We start from the raw sequence: 24,521 nt of genomic DNA on the forward strand, positions 1-24,521 counted from the left end.
CAATTACTGGTGTTGGTTCTGCCACTGGTTCAACGATTATTTCCTCTGTTTGTATTTCAGATTCAATTGTGGCAGTAAGTTCAGGCAGCTTGTCTTTGGTCTCCTCAGCTACCTCAACATCTGCAGTCTTTGTTAAGTCAATAGATTCATCATCAGCTAATTGTTCGGAGACTATTTCTTTCTCGCTTGCAACCTCAGTAATCTCGTCTTTGCTCACGATTTCAGAGATAACTTCTGATTGCTCAGGTGCCAAAATTTCAACATCTTTCCTCAATGATTCATCAGTCTCCTCAAGTGAAACAACTTCAATCAATTCTGTGGTAGCTACATCTTGCACGCCCTCAACTTCAGAAATAACATCTTTGATTTCTTCTTGTGTCTCAGGAGCTGAAATTTCTGGTTTCTCTTCGGTAGATGCATCAATTGTAACTACGTGTTTGGTTTCAATCTCCTTCACCTCAGGCTGCTCATCGGCACCTGATGTCAGAGAATCAACGGCAGCCTCCTGCACCTTCACAGGAGACGTAACTTCCACTTTTTCTAGAATTTCTTCAGTTACAGTGTTTTCACCCTCTACTGTTGCAGCAATTTCTTGCTCAAGGGCTTTTGGTGCCTCAGGTTCTTTGATTTTTCTTGGCTCAAGGGTATTTGTTTCATCCACTTCTTCATCCACATCTTGGACACCTGATACTTCGGAAGTTTTAACTTTGCTGGTGACATCAGTGACAATTTCTTTTTGCTCATTAGCAGCCATTACAATAGCTGGTTTTTTTTCTGTCATAACCACATCGATTATTTCCTCTGCTTGTATTTCGGATTCGATTGTGGCAGTAATTTCAGGCAGCTCCTCTTCGGTTGCCTTCACTTCCTCAACATCTGTAGTTTTTGTAGGGTCAAGAGATAAAACAGCAGCTACTTTTTCAGCGACAATGTCTTGCTCGCTGGCAGCCTCAGAAATTACTTCATTGCCCACAATTTCAGTTGAATCATCTGGATTCTCAGATGCAACAATTTCAGCATCTATCCGCAATGATACAACAGTGATTTCCTGCTCCTTTACAGGGTACGTGACTTCCAACGATTCAACGGATTGCCCAGTCAAAGATTCTGTAACTATCGTGGCCGAAGGCTTGGGTAGTTCCTTTTTGCTTGCCTTTGGTTCGTGGACCTCTTTCTGGGGTTTCGTCTCAAAATATTCAATTATATCCACTAGGTCAGGAGTTATCTCCTGAACGCCAGCAACCTGAGAGACTTCACCATTGCTCATATTATCAGTGACGATTTCTTTCCGTTCAGAGGTGTTACTCTCGATAACTGGTTGCGTGGCTGCTTCTTTCTCAACAAGTTCATCTGTCAAAATTTTGAGTTTAGCTATACTTGCAGATACATCTTCTTTGGGTGTCTTCTGTTCACAGACTTCTGCGACTTCCACCCGTTGGTATTTTTTTGTTTCAGTCTTAAGGGTATTGGTGCCTTCCAGGAATATATCGATCGTTAATGGCTTTGATATTTTTATACACCCCTCGTTTTCATTGTTGAAGTCTTTTTGATCTTGATCTGTTAAATCTGATTCCTTCAATATAGACTTTTCTTCGAGAGTCACCGATGCCTCTGATGCAGCATTTTTGTGCTCTAGTTTTTCTGCAAAGTCATAATAGGAAGATTGTTTTTCTTCATTTTCTTCTGCGACTCCTAAGGTTTTTGTGCGCATTGAATGCAATGGTGAGTGTTCTTTAACATCACTTAAATAAGCTTCCTCTTTTGATTGTATTCTGTATTCTTTATTTTCGAGTTTTTTCTCTTCGATCATTGGAATATTTCTGTCAGACGTTATTGGTTCATCTTGTGTCTTCAAAGAAATATTGTCTTCTATCGAGAAAATTAGACTTGGTATAGAGTTCTCCTTCAACTCTATTATATCTTGTGAAGTATCACTTACTTGATCAGTCTTCTCATATAGCACTTGTGTAACAGGTTTAGACATTTCGGAACAACTTGCAAAAACAACCTCCTTTAATTTTGATGACTCCATTGTATTTTTTCTTGATTCAACGGTCATTTCGCTTGATACTAACATTTTTGGTTTGATTTTTTCCACAATGCTTGCAGTCGTGATCTGATTTATAGTCCTTGTCATTGTGAATGTACTTTCTTCAATATCTGTATCCTTAACTTCCCTTAATGGTCCTATTTCGTCCTTCGATGAGATGGTTTGTAAAACTCCTGCAAGGCCCTGGCGAATTTCCTGGACTTCTTTAGGAACAGTCTTTGATTCTTCCATCTCCTCAATTTCTTGGTAAAGAATTTGTTGATTTATGTTTTCAATTACTTTTTGGATATCAACTTCTCTGCTCATTTGCATCAATTTATTGTCTTTTGTCTTCTGATCTGTAGACTCAGTAAACATTTGTTGAAGCTGTTTGATTTTAGGTTTCACCTGTTTTGTGTGTGTTATCGTCACTTTAGTATTTGGATCGGAATCTGTTGCTATCTTTTTCGGACTTTCAATTTTTTGAGGCGTCACTAACCCGCTATTTTGTTCGCTTATTTCAACACTGACCTTCTTCTCATCTGGACTCTCATCCATTGGTTTAGGTAGGGTTCCCTGTTCTAAATGCCGGACCAAAGTCTTCACATCACTGGACCCTCGTCTTCTCATCTCTACAATATCCTCCATAATGGTAATTGTCCTATCTTTGACCGATTCTATTAATTTCTTTTTACCATCTTCCACTGAAATAGGAATTAGCTCGCCCTCAGGCATCACAAGTGGACTCAAACTAGCATCCTTAGTCTCAATAGAGTCAGTTGAAACTCCGGCCTCGGATGTTTCTAATTTTAAAGGACTGAGGGCCACACTCACGCCACTGGCGAAAACAGGGCTGGACGCCATATCAGAGTAAACTGGACCCTGTTGATCCTCTTTGTAAAACTCCAACTCTGTTTCTAAGGCAACTTCAGTTTGTATGGGACTTAAACCAGCGTCCGTGAGCTCTGCTTCCGTATCGACGGCCGTGTCTGAAATGGCCCTCTGCACCGGACTGGTAATTGTGTCCGTGTCAGTGGCAATAGTGTTAGTTCGGGTCATGCTGATGCCCGTGTCGGTCACGTGGGCCGCAGACTCTGTTGTTGGACTGTCGAAGGGAGACTGGCTGTAGTCGTAGTGGTAGATACTCTTCTTGCCGCTAAACATGACGGTCTCACCCGTTTCCCTTCTCTTTCTCTCGCCGCCGGGCTCGTCCAGAGGCAGAATCATATTGCTTCTATCCTCCTTTTTGGGACTCGCCCTAGACGGAACCTTTAAAACCTTGATACCCTGATTAGACACGTCGTCCTTCATTGTTGTGGTCACACTAATGTGAGACTGCGAATGAATCGAAATTTCAATACCCTTTACCTCTTTAGCACCGTACAAAGTTAGTCGACTTTCGGAAGAGGCGCTTGAGTCTTTCGCGTGCACCTCTTTGTGGTCTATGAAAAGCTCTAGGGTGGGAGACGTCTCCCTACCGTCTTTTTTTAATTTTTTTCGGGGCGAAGTATTGTCCGAATGAGCCAAGTAAACTGAATTGGAAAACTCTAGGGGACTAGTGCCGCGATCGACACTTTTTGACGAGTCATCGTCCTCGTCCACGCTATTGCTATTATCATTACTATCAGTACACGCCGGCTTGTGTTTCGTATTCCCGCCTCCTGTGCTACTCGACATTTTATGTGCTACTACCGATTTGATTTGAGCTATCTCTCCGGGCTGACATTTTAATGCCAATTCTAGGGGTTTCTCAAACTTCCTAACTATCACATCACTTTTCTCGATAATGCTATCAGCTTGGGACTCGAAAAATGTGTCGGAAGGGGTGGATGGGGGCTTGGGGAACTGCAGCTGCTGAAAGAGGGACGGATCACTTGGTGGCTCCGCACCCTCGGGAGTTTCCAAGGGGAAGATATCACGGAATCCTTCCGATTCCAGCGACTCGGCGGTTGTCGAGTCATCCTGGGGCGACGCTGCATTCCGCACGCAAAGTGGAATGAGAATCGGTTAGATTTTAGTGAATTTATATTATAGAGTTTTTTTGCTGGCAAAAATGATTTTGAGCAAGAAAATGGATGGAATGCGAGGTGATTGTTTTTTTTTTAATTAGAAAATCATCGCTGCTATTGCCATTGGTGTTTTGAAGTCCAATTTTGTCTCTCGTTGAGGCAGGATGGCCGGGGGTGTGGGATGGCCGGGTTAAGGAAAAAGAGAGAGAGAGCGATAATTCGATCGTCAGACCCGCTAAGCATTGTCTACCAAAATATCATAATAAGCCGTTTTGCGTACTCAATCAGAGTGCTTGTTACAATCAAGATTTTAGAAACAACTCGCCTGTGTTTCTTCTAATTTTTTTTTTCAATTATGTGAGATTAAATTTTTTCACTAATACAAAGGCAAATATCTAGGGCTTTTTTTCATTTACTAACCTGTACGTGTGTCAGCTTGCGAATTGCAAATACCTCTTCGACAAACAGAATTAGAGCTATACAAAGGTTAACCACTACAGGCAGCACAAAACGTTCAAAACTTCAGCAAGTCAGCATCACACTTACCTCAGATTACAAAACAAAAATTTAAAAAATACTTAAAAATTTAAAAGAGAATTCAAGGTTTTATGCGAGTGTGAAGGGAAAGTGTCGAGGTTAAAGGGTTGTTGGTCAATGTAGAGCGCAATAATTATCATTATCATTGTCTGTTGCTAATCAATAAATATGCACACCTGTGGCAATAGCACGTTGACCGTCTGTATACCGTCATATATTATGATCAAAACTGAAAAGAAGTTCGAAACTTGTCTGATTAACCGAAAATATCAACACATCATTGACAGCATGCTCTGTAGAAATTAACAAACCGAAAGTATGGAAGCCCATAATTAATTAAAATTAATTTATATCTCCGCCCGCAATAAATCTCTGATGAGAAACTGAATTCGACCAAAGAAAAACTGCAGGTTTTCGTGCGCAATTGAATTGAAAACATGAAGCTTGAAAGCGTGTTGCTGGGCCAAAATTTCAAATTAAGTGCAAAGCCAAAGTTTTCATGCGCCCGCTGGAATTTATAATTCCTAATGCAGCTGCAATGATTGAAGAAAGCAGAGGCTGTGTTTGGAAATTATGATGCCGACAAAAGTGGGCGGGGGGGGGGGGGGGCAATAAAAAAAAATCAGACAGAAAAGGAATTTAATTTTGATTCTTTGAACTTGAAAAATTTTATATAATAGGACTTACAAGTGTGAACACAGGCCGGCGCCAAATTGAACACGATCAGCGAGAAATAGGGCAGAACTCGCCACCACTTTTTAGTCCGCATCGTCCGGGCATGCAGACCGTCAGTGCGTGTGTCAATATGTCACAACAGATTTGCAAATACTATCTGCCAAAGCCATACAAATTTTTTGCGCTGCTGAAATACACTCGAGGGTGGTTCGGGGGTGGGGGATGGTGGCTCACGAATTCGCACACGCAATCACACATCGCACACACACACATTCACTCTTAGTCAGTCTCACAGTTAATTGAATTAGCAGAGAGACAACATGATGATAATCGAACAAATGTAGCGCTCCAACAACCAGTTCAGTCTTAATTTCCTCTCAAAAGAAAAATTTCCAAAATCATAAGAAAAACAAACAATACATTGCTCTTGAGGGTGTGAATGATGGGGAGGGTCGAACCGCCCTTGTCGGCGGCGCGTCGGTCTGAGGCAGCATGATGTGCAAAAGTATATAATTGAGGAAAATCAACAAAGCAGCTTTTGAAATTTGGTTTGTGTTGCCTGTAGTAATCAACAAAGTTTTTTTTGCTCACTTCCGATATACAGAAAAATCCAGATTAAAAATATTATTTCTCAACTTGTATAAAAAATCATGCGAATCATAAATATTTTGGCTACGAAAAACTTGACACTCCGTGCATGCAAACACTTTTTCGAGAGATATAGATGGGAAAACAAATCAAAAGTATGAGTGTTGCTAAGCAAAGAACGAGACACAAAGAAGAATATTCGCGCGTTGGTTTGAAAAATAATTAATTCGCCTATGGCATTGCATATTTCCTGCCCGACTAATCGAAGAGCAACTCGGGTGCAAGAGGAATCGTTCGTTGATCAATTAGTTTTTCGGCTGAAAAGTTCAGTTTTTACTCACGGCTGGCAGCGGGCTTAAGACGTCGTCGGCACAAGCAGAACAAAAGCGCGACTGGCTGAGCGGGTTCTCGAAGCGCGTCCGCCGCCCCTCGCCAATTAACCCCACCGCCGCTTATTCTTCCACCGACGCGTTGCTCACGAGCCGTGAAATAATCATCCCGAATGCAGAAAAAAATACACGAATCGATTTCAAGGATAAAATACAATAAATTTAATTTGCCCATTCATAATGTTATACTTTCAGCCGAGCACGTGCGTCGTGCGGGTTGAATAAGCAGTCTGTCTGCAGGCGCTATTCACGCTAATCCGATTGAAAGCAAAATTTCTTGTAAATGTTTTAAAATGGTAAAAAGGAAATCAGATTTTTACTCTTTGTCCGTGATATTTTAGAACTTAATAAAAATCGTGAATCAACTTTTAGAACAAATTTCTTTTAAAATTTGAGTTTGGATGAAAAAACACACTTTTAATGTTTGTTAAAGTTACATGAAATTTAATTCATAAAAATTACTTCTTCAGATTTAAAAATACCTCCGAAATATTTTCTTATTTTTATTAATCGGTTTGAAAAATATCTTTTGGAGGATTTTAAAGCAAATTCATTTGCAGAATTCAAAGGCTTTCTTTTTACTTTCATTTTTTTTTATAATCAATAATAATGACGCGTTCGATTGCCAGTTATTTTTTTTTCTATTATTAATTTGGTCGGTGTTTCTTAAATTATCGTCACTCATCATATTAATTATTGCCTAGCGTGTGTGACATAACGTGGGTCGCGAAACGTGAGCCGGTTGCTCCTGTTGTTGGCACGCACCGAGCTGTGAGGTGTGACTCGGCGACGGGCGCATATTGAATTTCGGTGAACCAAATGGCAAAGCAGGTGATGCACTTTGACATGGGAGAGCGTATCGTGTTGGTATTGTGTGTTTGTTTCAAGAGAGCTCTAGGCAGCCAGGTGTGTTGCTTGCGTCTCTCCGCGAATGTTGTACTTTAGAATTTACTCAACTTTTGCTCTCCGAGAAAGCGAGCTCTTGAGACGTGACAAGCGATGGTTTAATTTTAGCCGATTTGCTTTATTTTTTTATTTTTAAATTATGTGAGATGAATGGAGATTTATATAAAATAATTTATTTCCTCTCCGAGGTCTATAATTACACGTGCGGATGAGTTTAATTATATTTTATTGCATCACTTGTGCCATTCATAATTTAATTAATAATTATTTTTTATAAATTTTAGTAAATTTTATTGATAAAATTGGGTTTTAATAATAAACAATAGAAAATAAATAATATAATATAAATTATTTACAAAAATTTCAATTTAAATTTACTCAATGTAAATGTTTCAAATAAATAGCCACAAAAAAGTTTTAAAATTAATTAATTTATAATTTATATAATGATTAATATTGTTGCTAAAAACTTATATCATTTGAATTAATTAAATTTTATAAATAATTTCAAATATTTCTTCTACATCTACCACCAATTAATTTTAATCTTTTTAACAAACTTGTATTTTTTTTTTTACGGTGCGAGTGTTTTGCTTTTGCTTTGCGATTTGCATATTAGTGCACGCAACAGAAAGCTGCTGGCTTGAGACCCCTTGAACTTTTTCTGCTTCTCTCCTGCGGCTCTAGATAGAATTTGTTCAACGAACCAGTCGGTCCACGTGACAGCCCTTTTCACTACATAGCATTGCGAAGCTCGACAAGCGCCTCGCGCCCACCACCACCGTAACAGCATTACCGCAAAACTACTTTTATTTTCTCGCCGATTTCCCGGTCGTCCTCAATTTTCTAACTCGATTAGACAAGACTCGCCGAACCAATACATCGATCTGCAAATCGAACTAAAGCTTGACCTAAAAAATCGCACCTTGAGTTTTGCGCAAATCAAAGTGAATTTGCACGTGCAGATTATATATTATTTCTGTTATATTTGATTTTCAACACGAGTCTTGCGTGGTTTCTCCACAAATTTGGATTTTTTATTGGTGAAAAAATTGAATTTGTTAAAAATTTCAAAATTTAAATACTTTTTGAATACTTTGAAGATTCAAATTTGTTTTCATTAATCCAATTTTTTTCAATTGTGTTAAAAATTCAAAATGGTTGCTATCGCTAGAAATTTAAAAATTGCTCTGATCCTTAATTTTCCTTTAATTTCTCTCATAAGTTAGATTTTTAAATTTTTCCCCCTTGTTGTAATAAATATGGAGTGAAAATCGCTCATTTAAATTGCTAAAAAATACCCTAATTTTATCATCGGTAATTTTTCCTTTTTTGCAATTTTGGGCAAAATTATTCAAGCTATTTTTTAACAGTTAAAAATTCTGTTTTGTATGAAACGTTTCCAATCAATTCAGCGACTTTTTTTCCAATTTTGATATTCTGTCCGCTTTCGTCACGAATATTTCAGCCAGTGAGTGCAAAGTAACAAGTGAGAACGAGAGTGCAAAAAGTGTGAGTGCTGCAACAATTGCATTAAATTTCAATCCGTCACCACCAGATTAATATTTTTTAATCAACTTTGCTTGCATTAAATCATTCCTCTATTTATAAATAACAATAGCGAATAACTTTTTTTTGTTAGTCTTTTCGGAAATATGCCATGCCTTAGAATAATTTAAACATTTCAAGAGAAGCTCCTGGAGCGAAACAAAGAAAACAAAAAATAGAAAATAAAACGAAAAATGTTAATCATAAATTAACAAATTTTGATATAATCGGCACCGCGCTGCACCAAAGAGATGACGAGATGACACGTCTTTGATGGTTTTGGGTGATAAATTTTTTTTTTCTAAATCATTTTTGTGTGAAGTGTCGAGCGCGCGATTGTCCAAAAGGGCGATTGTGCTCAATTTTTTTTTTTTTTTAGTTGGCACAATCTCAAAACTGTGTGAGTGTATATTTATTTTTTTGATGGGTGCTAATTCAGTACTCGGAAAAATCAAAGATGGGGTTCGGAACGAAGACTTGATTTGAGATTAAGAGAAAAGCTGGGGTCCCTACCTTGTGCTGGGGTGGTCACGTCGGTCAGCGTCTCCGAGCGCCACGTCTCGGTCTCGGCAAACAGAGCAGCTTCTGATGCAGAAGGTTCAGCTCCTAAAATTATTAACGGAAAATTGTTGTAAAATTTTATTGAAATGATATAAAATTTTAAAATTAGAATTTTTTACTTTTTACAAAGAAATTAGATTTCATTCAAAAGTAAAAATCATTCAAATTTTACTTATTTATTATTATTTACTCAAATTAATTAATCATTTTTATTTAAAAATAAAATGCGAAGCAAAAAATCCCATTTTAAAATTAATTTTTGATTTTTTTTAATCAATTTTGAATTTTCTTTCACCTTGCGTGACGGATGTAGTGATGGTGGTGTGCGTGACTGTATGTGTGCCGTCCGGCGAGGTGTACTCGGAGTGCTCCTGTCGAACCACTCGGGTTTCCCGTTCAGGGAAATCTTGTTGGCCGAGCTTCGGAGTCGATGAAACTGTTCGAGAGAGTAAAATTCAAAATCCTGAATTGGGTGAATTTTCCTAAAAAAAATGAATTACCTGTTTCTTCTTTGAACTCTGCTGGGCTTGGGGGTGGCGTCTTTGAAACTCGCGAAACCTCTGCAAGATTAGGGTGAAAAATGAGGATAGGGGTAGAATTTCATGGGAAATTTGCTAGTTTTAAACTGAGTTTCCAAGCCAAAGAATTTGTAAAATGAATGAAAATTTTTAAAATTTCCTTTCATGAATTTGTAGTTGTTGATAGACAAGATGAATTATTATAAGAAAAACTTCCGAATTATTGCATTTTTAAATTTAGCTTTTTCATCACAAATTAAACATCTTTTTTTTTCAATTGCAAAATCTTTGGCTCCCTCACTCTATATTTTGCCTCTTTTTTTCTGTTTTGTTTGTAAATCCCTTAAAAAATTTTGCAAACCCCATTTTTTTCTAACATGCTTTAATTTTTTTGCACATGCATGAAAAAAACTGGCCAATTTTCTCGGCAAAATTACGAACGAGGTGCTGATAATCGTCAAACTCAGTTTGCGCTAACTTAAAAAATCGCAGTCTCTCGCATGTCTCAACAGTGTGCACTTCTTAAGATAACGAAATTCCAAAAATGACGCACGAATCGCATGATCAGAAGAAAAAAAATTGAATTTTGGTGGCGGGCATTCATTTATGAATATGTGACAAATTAACTTTTTCCAAATAAAATATATTTTTTCTTTATTAATTCCATCACCTAAAATTTCTGTGCAGATTTTCTAAGACTAAAATTTTGCTCTAAAATCAATGGCAAAATGAATATGAATTTATGGGGGAAAATTTTCGCGTAATTTTTTCTCTCAAAATTTTTTTTTTTTTTATATTTGGTCGACTTGTTGAGTTTGTTAAATTCTGCGCAGCTTCCGTTTGTTCTTCCTTCGTTTTCTCACCTTCGCTCTGATTCAACTTATCGATTCGGACAAACTCGTCCGAGATCTCTTGGCGCAGGTGGTCGTCGGCCTGCTGTTGGGAGCGGCTCTCGGCCTCCTCGACGTAGTCCTTCTCCTCGGCCACGTACTTGGTCTCGTTAACGTCGTGTTTTTCCACGATTTTCTCGATCAAATCATCTTTTGGCCGCTTGTCTGCAATCAGCAATGGGCCACTCCAACAGACTCGACCAGATTGTCTCATATTTTTCTGCATTTACTCCGATTTTAAATATAGAGAAAAGGGGCGTTTTTTTATATTTTTTAAATAGTAAAGAGCCAAATGAAGAGAGTAAATTAATGATTTCAGGCAGAATGATTTAAAACGAAAAATAAGAATATATGCATTCCAGAAATAAAGAGACATTTAATTTTTACGGACGATTCGGGACGACTATAATTAATTGATTGATTGAAGAAATAAAACATGCAGTGCTGGTCGCTAAAATGAAGTCTCTGAAGCAGAACAATAAGCCAAGTTGGATGCACATAAAGCAAACGAGTGATTTATTTTCGACTAAAACTATAAATAATTCAAAATGCATAACGACGAAATGTGAATTAACAAGATGCAGAGAGTTTACCTTTTATCATTGTGTGCAGTTTAATTTTCACTAATTCTAATTAAGAAACTCGTTTGCCTGTGGCGACATTCAAAAGAAATTATTTTATATAAAAGCGAGAGAGAGGAAATTAAAAATAAGTAAAAAGCAGCGGTGGTTAAATTTTAAATATCCAGAAATATATATATATTTTTTTTAAACGAGATGTGTGTATGTTAATTTTATTTATTTGTATAATTTAAGGCTTAGAATTAAAGAGGGGAGGAGATAGAGTGACATGGACTAATTAACAAAATCAAAATAAATAGTAATCAGAGCGAGAGTTAAAAACCATCTAGACTTGTTTGTTTAAATGTGAAGCACAACAGCGTTTTCGTGTTTTAGTCTCTTAGGATTCTAAAAATAAATAGTTCACTAATTAATCGTCTACAAACTAAAATCTTGACAAACACATCTGGGTAGTTTTTTCGCCAACAAAAAGAGAAGTGGTAATAATAATAATAGTACATGATGTTCTCCGCAAATTAATAAATGGTGAGAGTCGACGGCAACAAAACAATATGATAAAATCTCCAGTGAGGAAGCAGACACAGAAAAACGTTTTGTCGAAACTCAAAATTACAGTAAAAGCAGCGTAAAAAATAACGATTAAAAGTCTCTACATGATTCCAAGTGTGGTTGTGCAGGGCACACATATATAGATATATAATTTATGAAAGAAAGAAAATGCTTTAATAACAAAGTGTGACATGCAGCGTGTCAGATCTGAAGCCGTTCTCTGAGATTATACACATGCCGTACAAAATAAAAAGGATTTTTCATTACAAATAATTTTGGCTCCCGACTTCTTCTTTTTTTTTTTATTCATTTCCTAGACTAAAGCTTTCAAAGTTTAAAGTGTCGTCAGCAGACACTGGAGGCGACTTCACTCGTGTGTTTGTGAAGGCACAAAATCCTTTTTCCGAACGAAGCCATGCATAATTTTTTTTTGTAAATAATTTATTTGATCAGCATGCCGTGCAGCTGTGATTTTGAAAGTCTCACAAAGTGGTGTAAGAAGTGGTGTGGGTGTGGATTTAACTTCTAATTTAAGAGTTTTTAAACATGAAGCGCAGAGTGGCAGGTGATTTTTTTTATGTTAAGCTCTCTAAAGTTGCTTTTTGTTTAGGAGAATTTAGATTTGTTTTTTCGTTTTTAGTTTGGTCTCAGCTGCTCTACTCGAGAGGCTCACCTTCCTTGACCGTCACTATCGTTTCGGACGCATTCAGCTCCTCTACTGACTCGGAATCCTGAACAGAAAATTCAGTCAATTGATTTAATTAAGAGATGATAAAACAAAAACTGACTCTCATCAGGTCCTGCTCGTCGTACGAGGCGTCCAGGCTGACATTTCTCCTCATCGAAGTGTCTCTCGAGGGGCCGAGCTCTTCTTTGAGGTTGTCGAATCCGGACTGGTCCAGCTGCACTTTGGCAACTGCCCTTTCCATCTCATCAGTGACAAGCTCCACGTTGAACATGCACTGCTGCACAATGTCCTGGGAAAATAAAATAAATTAGAAAGAATTGAATTTAAATTTTTCAATAAATAATTAAATTGTTTTCAATCAAACCCTTTTTTGTAATATGAGACAGAATTAAAATCATGAAGAGTTGTAAAAAAATCTGACAAATTTGGAATTAATCAATTTACAACATTAAATATGAAAATTTTGCATAATTATCTACACTGAGAATTATGTTAAGTGAAATGTTTCCCATAAGCTCAATTGATTTTATTTTGCCAACTTGATTACGGTGACATTGAACTTTATTTTGGTAAAATTAAGAAAATAAAATTATTACAGAAAATTCATATAAAAGTCGTGTTAATTCTAAAAAATTCAGGTCCCCCAATACATTTAATTTTAAATCTATAAATAAATTAAATAATTTTTTAAATTAATCTGTCATTTTTTTAGAAATTCTGATTTTATTTTGTTAAATCAAATAAATAATTTTGAAACTATTCAAGAAATTCAAAATAATAATTGAAAATATAATTTTTATGAAAAAAAAAAGTTTAAATTTTTAAATTCTCACTTGTCTGCCAATTTTGTTGAGGGCCTTTTCAAGGGTGTTGCCAGTGGCGCGGTTGCTGTTGTTCTGCATCCACAGGCGCAACATCACCATGCCCTGCTGCGGAACGCTTTCGGGGTACTCGGCCTGGATCAGGCTGATCTCGGACTGTTGGACGCCCAGCTCGTTGGCCAGCGGCACCCAATCTCGACCCAGCAGGTTGCAAATGTCCGACAGACGCAGGTCTGCTCGGTGGATTGATTCCGAGTGGGCTGAAATTAAATTAAAATTTCAAAGATTAACGCAACAATATAAAAAAAAATCCTTCAAAGAGATAAATTAAAAAAAAATTACAAAATAAAGAATGTCAATAATTATTGAATATTCAGATTATTGCATGAAAATAAAATTTATTTTCAAATAAAATTAAGCCAAAATTTCAGTTTGAATCGAATGAAATGAGAATATAAAAAGCTTTTATATCTTTGCCAAAAGAAAAGTTTGTAATTCTTTTTTAAATTAAAAAAATTTACAATTTTATTGCCTTCAACTATCCATGCGTTCAATTTAAATGAAATTTTTATCTTTTGCAAATTAAAAATTTTTTGAAAATTTTCAAAATTTTGCAGCAGCTTACTGAATGTTTCTCTAGTGAGGGTGAACTTTTTCTCGATGAGGTCAGCCTCGTGGGGCGCAAAGTTGTCGGGCAGGACGATGTTGAGCACGCAGATGGGCGTCTGCTGCTGCTCGCCCTTGGGCACTTTGGGCTCGCGCATGAAGAGGATGCGGCCGACGGTGTCCGCGTGCGGGTCCTTGACCCGCACCGTGAACGGCAGTCTGTTCTCCTTGAAGGCGTGGAAGCCGAGCTGCAGCTGCTCCCCGGACTTGGTCACCGGCACCAAATTGCCGTTGAACTCGACCCACTGGGTCTTGCCCTCGAGCACCTCCACGTCGCGGCTCTTGGCCATCTCGCTGAAGTGCTCCTGGTGCTCCAAAGTCTTGTCCTCTTTGTCGTCTGTCATGCAGAAAATGCGCAGACGGGCCTCGAGAAGGTCCACGCGTTTTGCGAACACGACAAACCTGCACGCGGAAAAATGAGAGTAAAAAATGCATTCAATTAAATGAGTGTCAAAAATCAATTATTTTGTTTATTCCTTAAATGAATTTTAATTATTTGACACAAAATAATTAAACAAAATCAAACAAAAACTAGGAAATTTCATATTTTTGAAGTAAATTTTAGAGAAAAATTCACATTTGGGGCTGATAAAACAAAATTTGCATTGAATGAAAACGGGACTAGAATAATTTGTTTCTCACAAAAATGTTATAAATATTTGATTTTTTTATAAATAATTAATTAAATAGTCATTTTCTCCCTTAAAACAGGCCCGAATTTTTATTTAACAAACCTATAATTAAATTTATTTTTAAAAATGTGCACAATTTAAAGAAATATATCAATTGAAAAACTAATAATTGAGCTACAAGTTTTAGGACTGATTTAAAAAAAAAAAATGAATTCAAATAAATAAAGAGTAAAATTACTTTTTTATTTTTTACATCAAAATTTTGTGTTTTTGGCTACTTTTAGAAGTTTTCTTTGAAATTATTTCATATTATCTGACACTTTCAATAAAAAATAGGTTAGAACAAACTTTCATAAGTTGATAAGTAAAAAACATAAAAATATATTATCTAGGCGAAATCAGGTTGTTTTCAGGCAAAAATTATACACTGTTCATCAAATTGAAAAGTGCATAATAAAAAATTAATTTGTACCAATTTTCCCATCCCTAAAATCTAATGCATAATTAAATTTCCTATTAAAAACTACTAAAAATAAAATAAAGTAGATTGAATTTAATTTTTTATGCAAATTTGCAATTCCAATTTAAAAATAAAATTGTATATTTGCATTAAAATAAAAAAATGTGATTTTTTTAAGTAATAATTGTTTAATAATTGAAAATTGTAAATTTTACTAATTTGCCAAAATTGAAATTGGATTTAATCTTACTTTGCCATGAAGGGGACGTGGATGGCCTCCTTGTAGAGTTCGGTGGCCATTCGCGTCGCCTCGCTGATGTTGCGGCAGTCCATGAGCCAGAACCTGGCCGACACGGTGGTGGTGAAGGAGACGCAGTCGTTGACAAACGTGAGCGGCGTCGAGCCCGTGACGTCCTCCCACTGCGCCCGCGTCGTCCCACCTGCGACACACGTTTGCGGTCAGTGCGTCCGAAGCGTCCGGACGAGGGCGCCTGGGGGCGCCGCCTGAGGCGGCGCCCCCGGATGCACCAGAGAGGCAAGCAAAGCTCTTTTGGGAGTGGAGGAGAGACAGTCAAAGCAGGTGGAGCGCCAAATTAGAGCCGAATTCAAATTCAAAATTTAGTTACGATTTTTTTTTCAATTGGAATAAACTTCTGAGCTCAATTTTGGCGACTTTTTGTCCAGATCCTGGATCGAGAAAGGCAAAAAATAGTGAAAATTCTCTAAATTTTGAATTTTATAAATAAAAATTTGAAAAATTACAAATAATTTTAAGTTCATTGAATAAATAATAAAAACAATTGACAACTGTCATCAATTAATTGATTTAAAATTAGCCGAAAAGAGGTGCAAAATTTCTATCGAATCTCATTATTATTATGATTTTTATTTTTGCCATTCTCAAGTCAAGATTTTCTTATTTTTGTCAAAGAAGAACAGTAAGAAAGTCCAGCAAGTCCTGCCGGTTCGCATATAAAAATCCTCATGATCATGCCAGCCTAATTTTGAAACAATACGATCTGAATTCGCAGTGGTGCGCTAAGTATATAAAGTCTTGAGCTAAGAAAGTATTTCTCACAATACAAGTTCCAAACCAAGGAAAAAACAGCAACAATTGAATACGTAGCCAGATGCCGCAATCAATGAAATGTAAATTAACCAGTCAAGGCATGCAGAGAAAAGAAGAAGTCGCAGGGTCCAACCAACCAACTCAAACTACAGTTTCGTAATAAAATTCGTGAAATATTATATAATAATAGAAAGGTAGTGAAAAACTGAACGAAAAGATCAAATTGAAAAAACAAAAACCGAAACGTAACTCTTTAGAGAGACCTAAAGCTTCAAATGGATTTTCTTTTATAATTCTCCGGAAAAAATCTGACTTGCCGTGTCACAAAAGAAAATCAAATATATATTCATAGGAGGGACAGCAAAAGCAAACCAAACTCAACCAAAAGAAGCGACCGGAGAGGTTTATATAAATTTGAAAACCAGAAAGAAAAAAGCTGGAGCACGTGTCCAGAGCGCTTGAAATCAAACAGTCAAGCAGCTGTTGGTTTCAGAAAAGACCCTTGAAGGGCAACTTTTTTACTCGTCCGAACCCCGACGACCAAAAACTGAACCAGAAACAAACCAAAAAAAGAAAAGAGGCGCGCGTCTCATGTCATTATAAGTTTATTTATTAATTTTTTTTCGATTCTTTTGCTCGCAAGTAGTGTGTATAATAATTTTAGATATAAAAGCAGCCTTTGTTTCAAGTGCAGGAGATATAATTTGTCTAGGATACTGTCTTAAGATTAGATAGAGGTGCTGAATGCATGTCAGTGTACAAGATACAGAGCCATATATAATAAATTAATATTCAGTATTGTAATGTATATTTATGTCGAGGGAGGAGCGGCGGAGGGAGGACTGCGAGATTGAACAGAGACTACTGCTGATATATAAAAAGGTTGAAGAAAAGAGTGGAAAATTATAAACGTAATACAAATAATTAATAAAGTGTTGTGGCAAATTGAAAGTAAATGAAAAACTATGAAACTCAAGCGAATTGTAATTTTTTTTTTCAATAATGGAATGAATGAGAGGTAAATTTTATTGAATGATTTTCCGACCAATCCTGAAAAATCAAATGCTCAAAATTTTTAAGAATTCACAGAGGCTCACGCAGGTGTGCTTCTTCAAACCGCAAAACAAAAATTGTGTTTTCCGCAACAAAATCCATTTGCACTTTAAGTCTGCTTTTGCGTCGTGAGAGAAAAACTTGACTCTTGATTTTTTTTTATTTATTTAGATTTTTTTCCTTGCTTATTTAGAAAAGTAAAAAAAGAGTCCAAAATGCAAACCAAGGAGAGAGGAAAACTGTAGAAAGTGTAGAGGAAACTCATATAGAGAGACTCGGTCAACTAACGAAATCAACCTAAATGATAAGGTGAGAACCAAAGAGTGAACAAATATAATGAGTCATTATATTATATTAATTGTCAAAAATTTGTGATTGATTATAATCGATGCATGACTGTCTCAAAATAAACAAAGAGAGAGAGAGGCGGATCCAGATTCATTGAGATGTATATAGAGAGAGGAGAAATTATGCATAATAGAAAAACAATTAAAATGAATGTATAAAAGAGAATGAGAGAAGAATAATGAAAAAAGTGTTGCCCTTTACCTTTAAGAGATCTTTTCCGAAACACCCCTGGGAAAGCGTGCAGCATATTGAATTATAAAAGAGTGAAGGGGCCAGATATTATCTATATAGAAATATAATTATATTTCTGAATTTGTTACAACAATTTGTCAACTGAATTATTTAACAGAAATCGTAGAACGGCCTTCGGGGTCTCGGGTATTGAAAACGAACGAAAAATAATAAAGAATCGACGAGATTGCTCGGTAAAAAAGTTGGCCAGTCTGCAAAAGTAGATACATCAAACACACACCGATTATGTATAAAATAAATCGAGGCGCGGTTTTTTTCCAGGACGATTCAAACCAGGAGGGAGGAGCGAAAGAAAAATCAAACCCGAGGAAAACTTGAAACTTCTTCAGTCCGACGGACGAAAAGGAAAGGAGAGAGAAATATATATAGAAAAAGAAAACCAAAAAACACCACATCGAAGAAGAAATATTTAAGAATATACCAATCAAAAATACTGCTAATCTTCTGAACGAAAAAGTCAGAAACTATTTTAAAATTATAAATCTGTCTGTATATAGAGAGGTATTTAAAAATACTGAGAGAAAGAAAACTGAAAATGCAAGAGAGAGAATATATATAAAAGTACCAACATAACCAAAAGTGAGAGAGATTTTTAACCAACTCGTAAAAATGTAAATATAAAAGGAGAATGTTTTTGAAAGTCAAAAAAGGCCTCCCGGGGGCAGCTCGGGGGCCCGCCGGGGGGACGCTCTTGCTTCTCTTTCTTCTCCTACTTTCAAATGAACAAAAGCGACAACACCGAGGGGTTGGGGGCGGCTGTCGGAGGCGCGGGGGCGGCTCACCTGTGATGCTGCAGAGGAGTCGGAGGGTGGGCGCCTCGCCCGAGTACTGGTTGATCATGCCCTTGTTGGCCGCCTGGGGCACCGGGATGGTCAGCGTGATGGGTTTGTGGAACTTGCGGCGCCGCGGCTCCACGGTCACGATCGGCGACACGGCCACGCGGTTGCCCAGCATCTTGGCCACCAGTTCGGCCGCAATCGGCTGGGCCTTTTGTTCACACACAGAGAGAAAAGTGATTCGCCGTCCTGCTTTGCTTTTGATTAATTTTAAAAGTCCGAAAGTGTCCCCAAATGTTTTTGTTTGAATTCTTTATATAGATCAAAATTTGGAGATTTAATTAGGAGTGCAAAGTTATTTTTTCTACCACATGCATCAAGTTCCAAAACCCAGTTCGGAGCGTTTTGCTAAAATAAATTTTTACATATGATCTGAATTTTTTAATTGCGGATGTTGATTTCAAGGAATTCATTAATTAGGAAAACTGAATTGCTTCTTATGGGAATTTTCTAAAATATTTTTTCCTTTAAAATTGAGGGACTAAATTTTATAGTTCATTAGATTGGCAAAATAAAACCAATAATCTCAACCTCAAAATTGGTCCCATGACAAACTTTGTAAGTAAATATATTTTCAGAGTAGATACTGTACAAGCTCCTTGTTAATTAAAGATTATTATAAATTAGAATCATCTTGTTATAATTACAAATTTAATTAGTTTTTATAAAATATTATCGACTCCAAACTGGGTTTTCAGAAATTAGTCCTTCATCCCAGTACGTTATTTGTTTGTTAGTAAAATTTGAAAAGAAAGTTAGTCAAAAGCAGGCAAGAACCAAAAAGTAAGCAGGGCTCGACCACAAAACATGTATTGAAAAAGCCAGAAAGAATAAAGAAAACATAATTATTATGTGTAAAAGCCCAAAAACAGACAAGTTCGCTTCAGCAGTGCATTTAGATTTTTCTTTCTAAGTAAGAAATTTTGAGTGCATTTTTTTTACGCCCAATAAACTTAGCTAAAGTGGATTCGAACCGTGCTTAGTTTTGAGTTCTCGAATGTATTCATCACTTCTTCTTTCTCGTGTTGCCCTCTCCCTCTCAGGGTGTGCTAACTACTTTAAATAACTCGCCTGATTGTGTTTTGTTTGCCAGTTTAACTAATTTTATTGGGCACTAGAGAGACCAAATGCATAATACGAGAAGACAGCACTACAGCAGCATCAAGATTCAAGATAGTTTGGAAAAAAGTGAGTCCACAACCAAAAGCATTATCGTGAGAATTTACATATAATAATAAAAAAGACGGTCACTTCGCAGAGACACCACGTTTCGAACCCATTTCATGCAAGCAGAATTCTAGATAACTTAGAAAAGGGGGACTGCGCTAGATTCTAAATTTTCAAAGTCAATTCAAGGGACGGAGTCAAATTCAGAAATTTCCCATCAATTTAATGAAAATTAAAAGCCCTCAATTCCAAATTTTGATTATTAAAAAATAGTATTCTCGATCAATTTAAAATTTAAATTCTTGCAAATCAATGTAAAATTTACAAAAGCCAAAAATAAAATACTAAGCATACCAAGGGCTTTCTTTAAACTCTTTTCAAGCCCACCCTTTTCCAAGTTGTGTTACAAACTACTAATGACAACCAAATATAAGTACAATTATATTTCCGATTAGTAGTTTTAATTGGTTTTGGAGGAAACCCAAAACAAGAAGCTTTTGACACGGTCTTTTTCAGCTTTTGTGCATGCACAGGATTACAATTGTTTTGAATAATAATTATTTCCAAGGCAGCATTTTGCCTCAATTGTGACTAGGGGTTATTATCTTTGGTATACATGTGAGTGAGGTAAATAATCCATACAAAATGCTTAAATACTTTCCCATATCTCAACCAGACCAAAATCCAAATCAGTGCACTTTCATCTCAACTACAGGGGTAAATAGATTTTATAATAATATTTTCCAATTTTTGTTGAAATCTTCAAAGAAGCGTTTTAAGCGTGTTCGGGACTAGCGAAGTTTCAAAAGTTTCTCAAGAGAAAGACGCAAATTTCACAGACACCCACCAAAAGCTACAGCCAAATCCGAAAGCATGCATACTTTCAAAATTGTATGTACACTTCATTAAATTTTAGAAAACATTTTTAAATTTATTGATATTCCCATCCCTGTATATTTTTTGTGTGTGTTCAAAATTTTGTTATCAACAATTTGCGCCTGTTTCACAGATCGTAGGCAGTTGTCGTAGCTCGTGTTCGTCATTTTACCAAATGAGGGAGAACCGTTTCTTTTTCGGGATGTGATTGACGGTGATCTTTTTGAGGGGCCCCGTGTGTCCCTTGCGCGGTTTGAACAGATTTACCTGCAAGCCGACTTTGATCTTCTTGGTGAGGGCGCCCTGCGGGAAGACGGCCTGCACCTGCGGCACCACGCTCGAGGAGACCATGCCACCTTCAGGGCCGATGGCATGCACCTCCTGGCGCACCCGCGAAACGATCGCAAAGTACTGCGGGAACTCGGTGGTCAGGATGCGAGTGATTCGGTTCGTGTTCATGTCCTCCAGCTGGGTCAAATCTGCAACAAAATACGGCAATCGAGAATGAAAACAACATTCGTGTAAACCACAAAGATCGAGAAATGAAATATGTTTCAGTGTCACCATGTTCTTCACCACATGACATATAAATTATGAAACATATTTTACTTTGATAATTTTTGGAATCGAATAAAGAATTAATAAATATTATATAAAATAGAAAAATGTGCAAAAATGCAAAAAAAAGTGAGCTTTATGATTGAATTTTTTTATAAATTTAATTTTAGTCTCTCAACAACTAGATGTGTGAATTCTACTTCTTTTTTGGAGGCAAAACGTTGACAATTTTCATTAAATATATTATAAAATTTTTCTGTTTTGATTTTGTAATGGAAATTTTCAAAATGCAGGACATTTAAATATAATTTTAATCGCATCATTTCTGAACTTTTGTCTGCTTTGATCTGTAATTCCCAACAATTACTCCTGTGTCTCTTACCTTCTCCATCAAAGCTCTCTTGCAAAACCTCCTGGATCGCCTCTTCACTGGCCTCCAGGGTGTGCTCACGCCAGGTTTCGCCATTGTCTGACCTCAAGATGACAATCTCCCTTTCCTTGCCTCTCAAGGATCCAAAATGTGGAACCTCGATGATCACAGGGCTGCAAAGAAGTTAAATTGAAATTGATTTTATAATGTTAAATTATCAATTAACAATAAATTTATTATTATTTTGCAACTTCTCAAAAACTTTAAATTATAATATTAATTTAAATAATTTTACCTTCATCAAATTAGATTTTATTTACAGGAGATTGTGATTTTTTTTATTGATAAATATTATTTGCAACCAAAATTCTCACCCAAGGAATTTCGCGCCAACGGGACCAAGTTCCAGGATCCTGCTGGACAGCGCCTCGCCCTCCATCAGGGGTGGAGGGTGAGTGAGTTTGTCCTTCTTGAGGTACCTGCAGGTCACCCTCATGGGCATGGCGGCCTTTCGGGGAGGCACAATCACACGGACGCCTGAGTGTCTGCAGCCGCGCATGGCGCCGCCGCGAGCGTCCACCATGAAGCTCACCAGGAACCTGTGACGGTGGCGCAGCGTTAGTTTTGGGTTTCACTTGGTTCACAAAAGCTGTCTGTTCAGGTTCCCAAAACTGGTATATATGTGCAATTTTTTAGGAGTATGTTTTGGGAAAATAGAGTCCGTGAACCCAGACATGCAGCAAATGAATCGTCTAATGTAAAAATTTCCAAGGCTGAGGAAATTATTCGGATTAAAATAATAAACGAAACAAATCACCAATAATTGTCTAACATAACTGAAGAGGTGCAAGGACGAATCGACAAGAGAAAGAATAGACAAATGTGTTTACAAAAGGTCGGGTGAAAAATGCAGAGACGTGTGTCACACACTTACGTTTTCCAGTGCAGTTTCCTGATTGGCCAGATTATGAGAGCAGATGAGAGATTAATTTTATGTATGCGGATAATGAGAGTATTAAAAGGTTTTAAGAACGAAAATCCACGCCACCACGATTGTGAGTGAGGCAATAATAAATAATCAATCCGGCCCATTCTTCCCAATCAAACACACAAGCAGTTGTTAAAAAATTTCTTAATCATAAAATGTTAGCACAAATGAGTACAAAAATATTCAATAAACATATTTAGTTAATTCAAAAACAATTGTTACGCTCAGGAGTTGCAATTTTCAACAGAAACAAATCCTATAAAACTCAGAAAATTAGTCAGAAAAATAACAAAATATTTTATACAAAAATCAAATTTTGCTGAACTATTGTCAGTCATGCAAAATTTGCAGAAATATATATAAATTTTTTTTTAATAAAAACAAATTCGTTCAGGCAGCATATAGCTATTAATCAATTAGTGTAAAAAATAACAAATTAATCAACTTGTGAATAAAATATTTAGGCAAGAGCTGAATTTGTCGAACCTTTCCCTCGCCATTCCTTGGCTGGGTTTGGCCACTTCTGCCAGGGCACACGCTAAAAATAAGCTGGACAAAGAGCTGTTTGGCGCGTCCAAAAAACAAAACAAACCAGGTATTTATCAGGTGGAAAGAAAGGAAAATTAATAATAAAATTAAAAACTCAGCAATCAGCTGGTTGTACTCATTTGACTAATTCAGGCAAGCCATTCATCCTCGACACGCAAACAAAGCCCAAAAATATTCTTGTCGTGTTTTCGTCGCAACAATATGTGTGAATGTATTAAACCATCTGATTCAAAAGAATGTGGAGAAATGTGTCAAGTCGACTTACCCCACGCTGACAGGGTGCTTGGCAATGTCCACATTGTCCGGCGCGTAGTTGACCGCCGAGTAGTGCTCCTTGTGAGTTGGGCTGAGTGAGTCATCGTGGACGGTCACTGGAGCTGCGAAAGAGACTGATTGGACTTCAAACATTTTTAAATCCCTTAAAAATTTATCAAATTTATTTAAAAGAAAAAAATCAGTATTGACTAAAACAATATTGAAATTTAAAAAAAAAAGTTGTCTCGCTTTCTAAATAATGTTTATATATTTGAAACAAAATTAAAAGATAGAGTTTGTTAATTTTCAGCTCACCAATGGAGTCTCGGTTGTCGGCTCTCTCGTCTCTGGTGACGTCGATGGGCAGCGAGTCGTCGCCGAGGCTCTTCATCTCGTCGACAGTAAGGTATCTGTAAGGCTGGTCGCCCAACACGGTGTCCTCACCTGAACACAAAAACCGCAAAATCAGGGCGAGGAGCAAAAAACCGGTCGGCAAAGCCAACGAAAAGCCAGCGACTGCCACCACAAATGAGCGCAAGATATAAAGTGGTCGTACACGCGGTCGAAATGACTTCCATGGCAGGAATGAAAAGGATTTGAGTAAAAATGCAGAAACACTAAATAATACGCATGCACAGGCGAAAATGCTTTGACTTCTGAAGTGATTTCTCCGAAGCCGAGTGGCTCATCCTCTTATCTTATCTTCTGTTTGTTTGAACGCGGAGCCGGCCTTTGGGATCGCAAACAGATGGATTTTACTCATTGTCTGAATGACTGGAATATTGAGAGTGAAGCAGACCACATCACTCTTGAGCTGATATAAAAAAATTCACGGCCACGAGGCGCGGCTACAGCCATAGTATAGTAATTTTACAGGCCAATTGGAATATCTTATCAAAATTTTGACTATCTTTTTAAATTAATTATTATTTAATATCTTATCGATAAAAAAATCAACTTTCCTTGATTGATTGTGGAAATTAATTGCAGGCAAATATCTACAATCTAAAACATGGATTTCGTAAGTATAATGAACAATTAATTAGCATTCCCACGATTATTGATAGTGCTATTTAAGTTTGAAAGACAATTGAACTTGTTGCAAAAATTGAAATTTCTTTAGAGCTGTTGATTTAATTTAGAATCGATAAAT

General features: G+C 36.8%; 1 protein-coding gene across 11 annotated transcripts in view; it reads right to left on the reverse strand.

Annotated features, from left to right (window-relative positions):
• The window catches only part of LOC132204217 (ankyrin-3), a 108,733-nt gene that overhangs the window by 51,901 nt on the left and 32,311 nt on the right, over positions 1–24,521 (reverse strand). For 7 of the 11 annotated variants that reach the window (XM_059632576.1, XM_059632581.1, XM_059632587.1 and 4 more), the window contains 16 exons: positions 23,684–23,812; positions 23,379–23,502; positions 22,511–22,528; positions 21,951–22,175; positions 21,589–21,749; positions 20,916–21,127; positions 18,552–18,756; positions 15,298–15,487; positions 13,915–14,357; positions 13,302–13,549; positions 12,569–12,757; positions 12,454–12,511; positions 10,624–10,815; positions 9,743–9,802; positions 9,538–9,678; positions 9,195–9,287 (listed from right to left, as the gene is read on the reverse strand). In XM_059632576.1, coding sequence (XP_059488559.1) covers positions 9,195–9,287; positions 9,538–9,678; positions 9,743–9,802; positions 10,624–10,815; positions 12,454–12,511; positions 12,569–12,757; positions 13,302–13,549; positions 13,915–14,357; positions 15,298–15,487; positions 18,552–18,756; positions 20,916–21,127; positions 21,589–21,749; positions 21,951–22,175; positions 22,511–22,528; positions 23,379–23,502; positions 23,684–23,812 — 2,688 coding nt within the window. The remainder of the gene's footprint in view (positions 1–9,194; positions 9,288–9,537; positions 9,679–9,742; positions 9,803–10,623; positions 10,816–12,453; positions 12,512–12,568; positions 12,758–13,301; positions 13,550–13,914; positions 14,358–15,297; positions 15,488–18,551; positions 18,757–20,915; positions 21,128–21,588; positions 21,750–21,950; positions 22,176–22,510; positions 22,529–23,378; positions 23,503–23,683; positions 23,813–24,521) is intronic. The other 4 variants (XM_059632582.1, XM_059632578.1, XM_059632580.1 and 1 more) reach the window with 3 other exon arrangements.

This window comes from Neocloeon triangulifer, unplaced genomic scaffold, assembly GCF_031216515.1.
Source record: "Neocloeon triangulifer isolate White Clay Creek 2 clone unplaced genomic scaffold, ASM3121651v1 ptg000022l, whole genome shotgun sequence".
NCBI lineage: Eukaryota > Metazoa > Arthropoda > Insecta > Ephemeroptera > Baetidae > Neocloeon > Neocloeon triangulifer.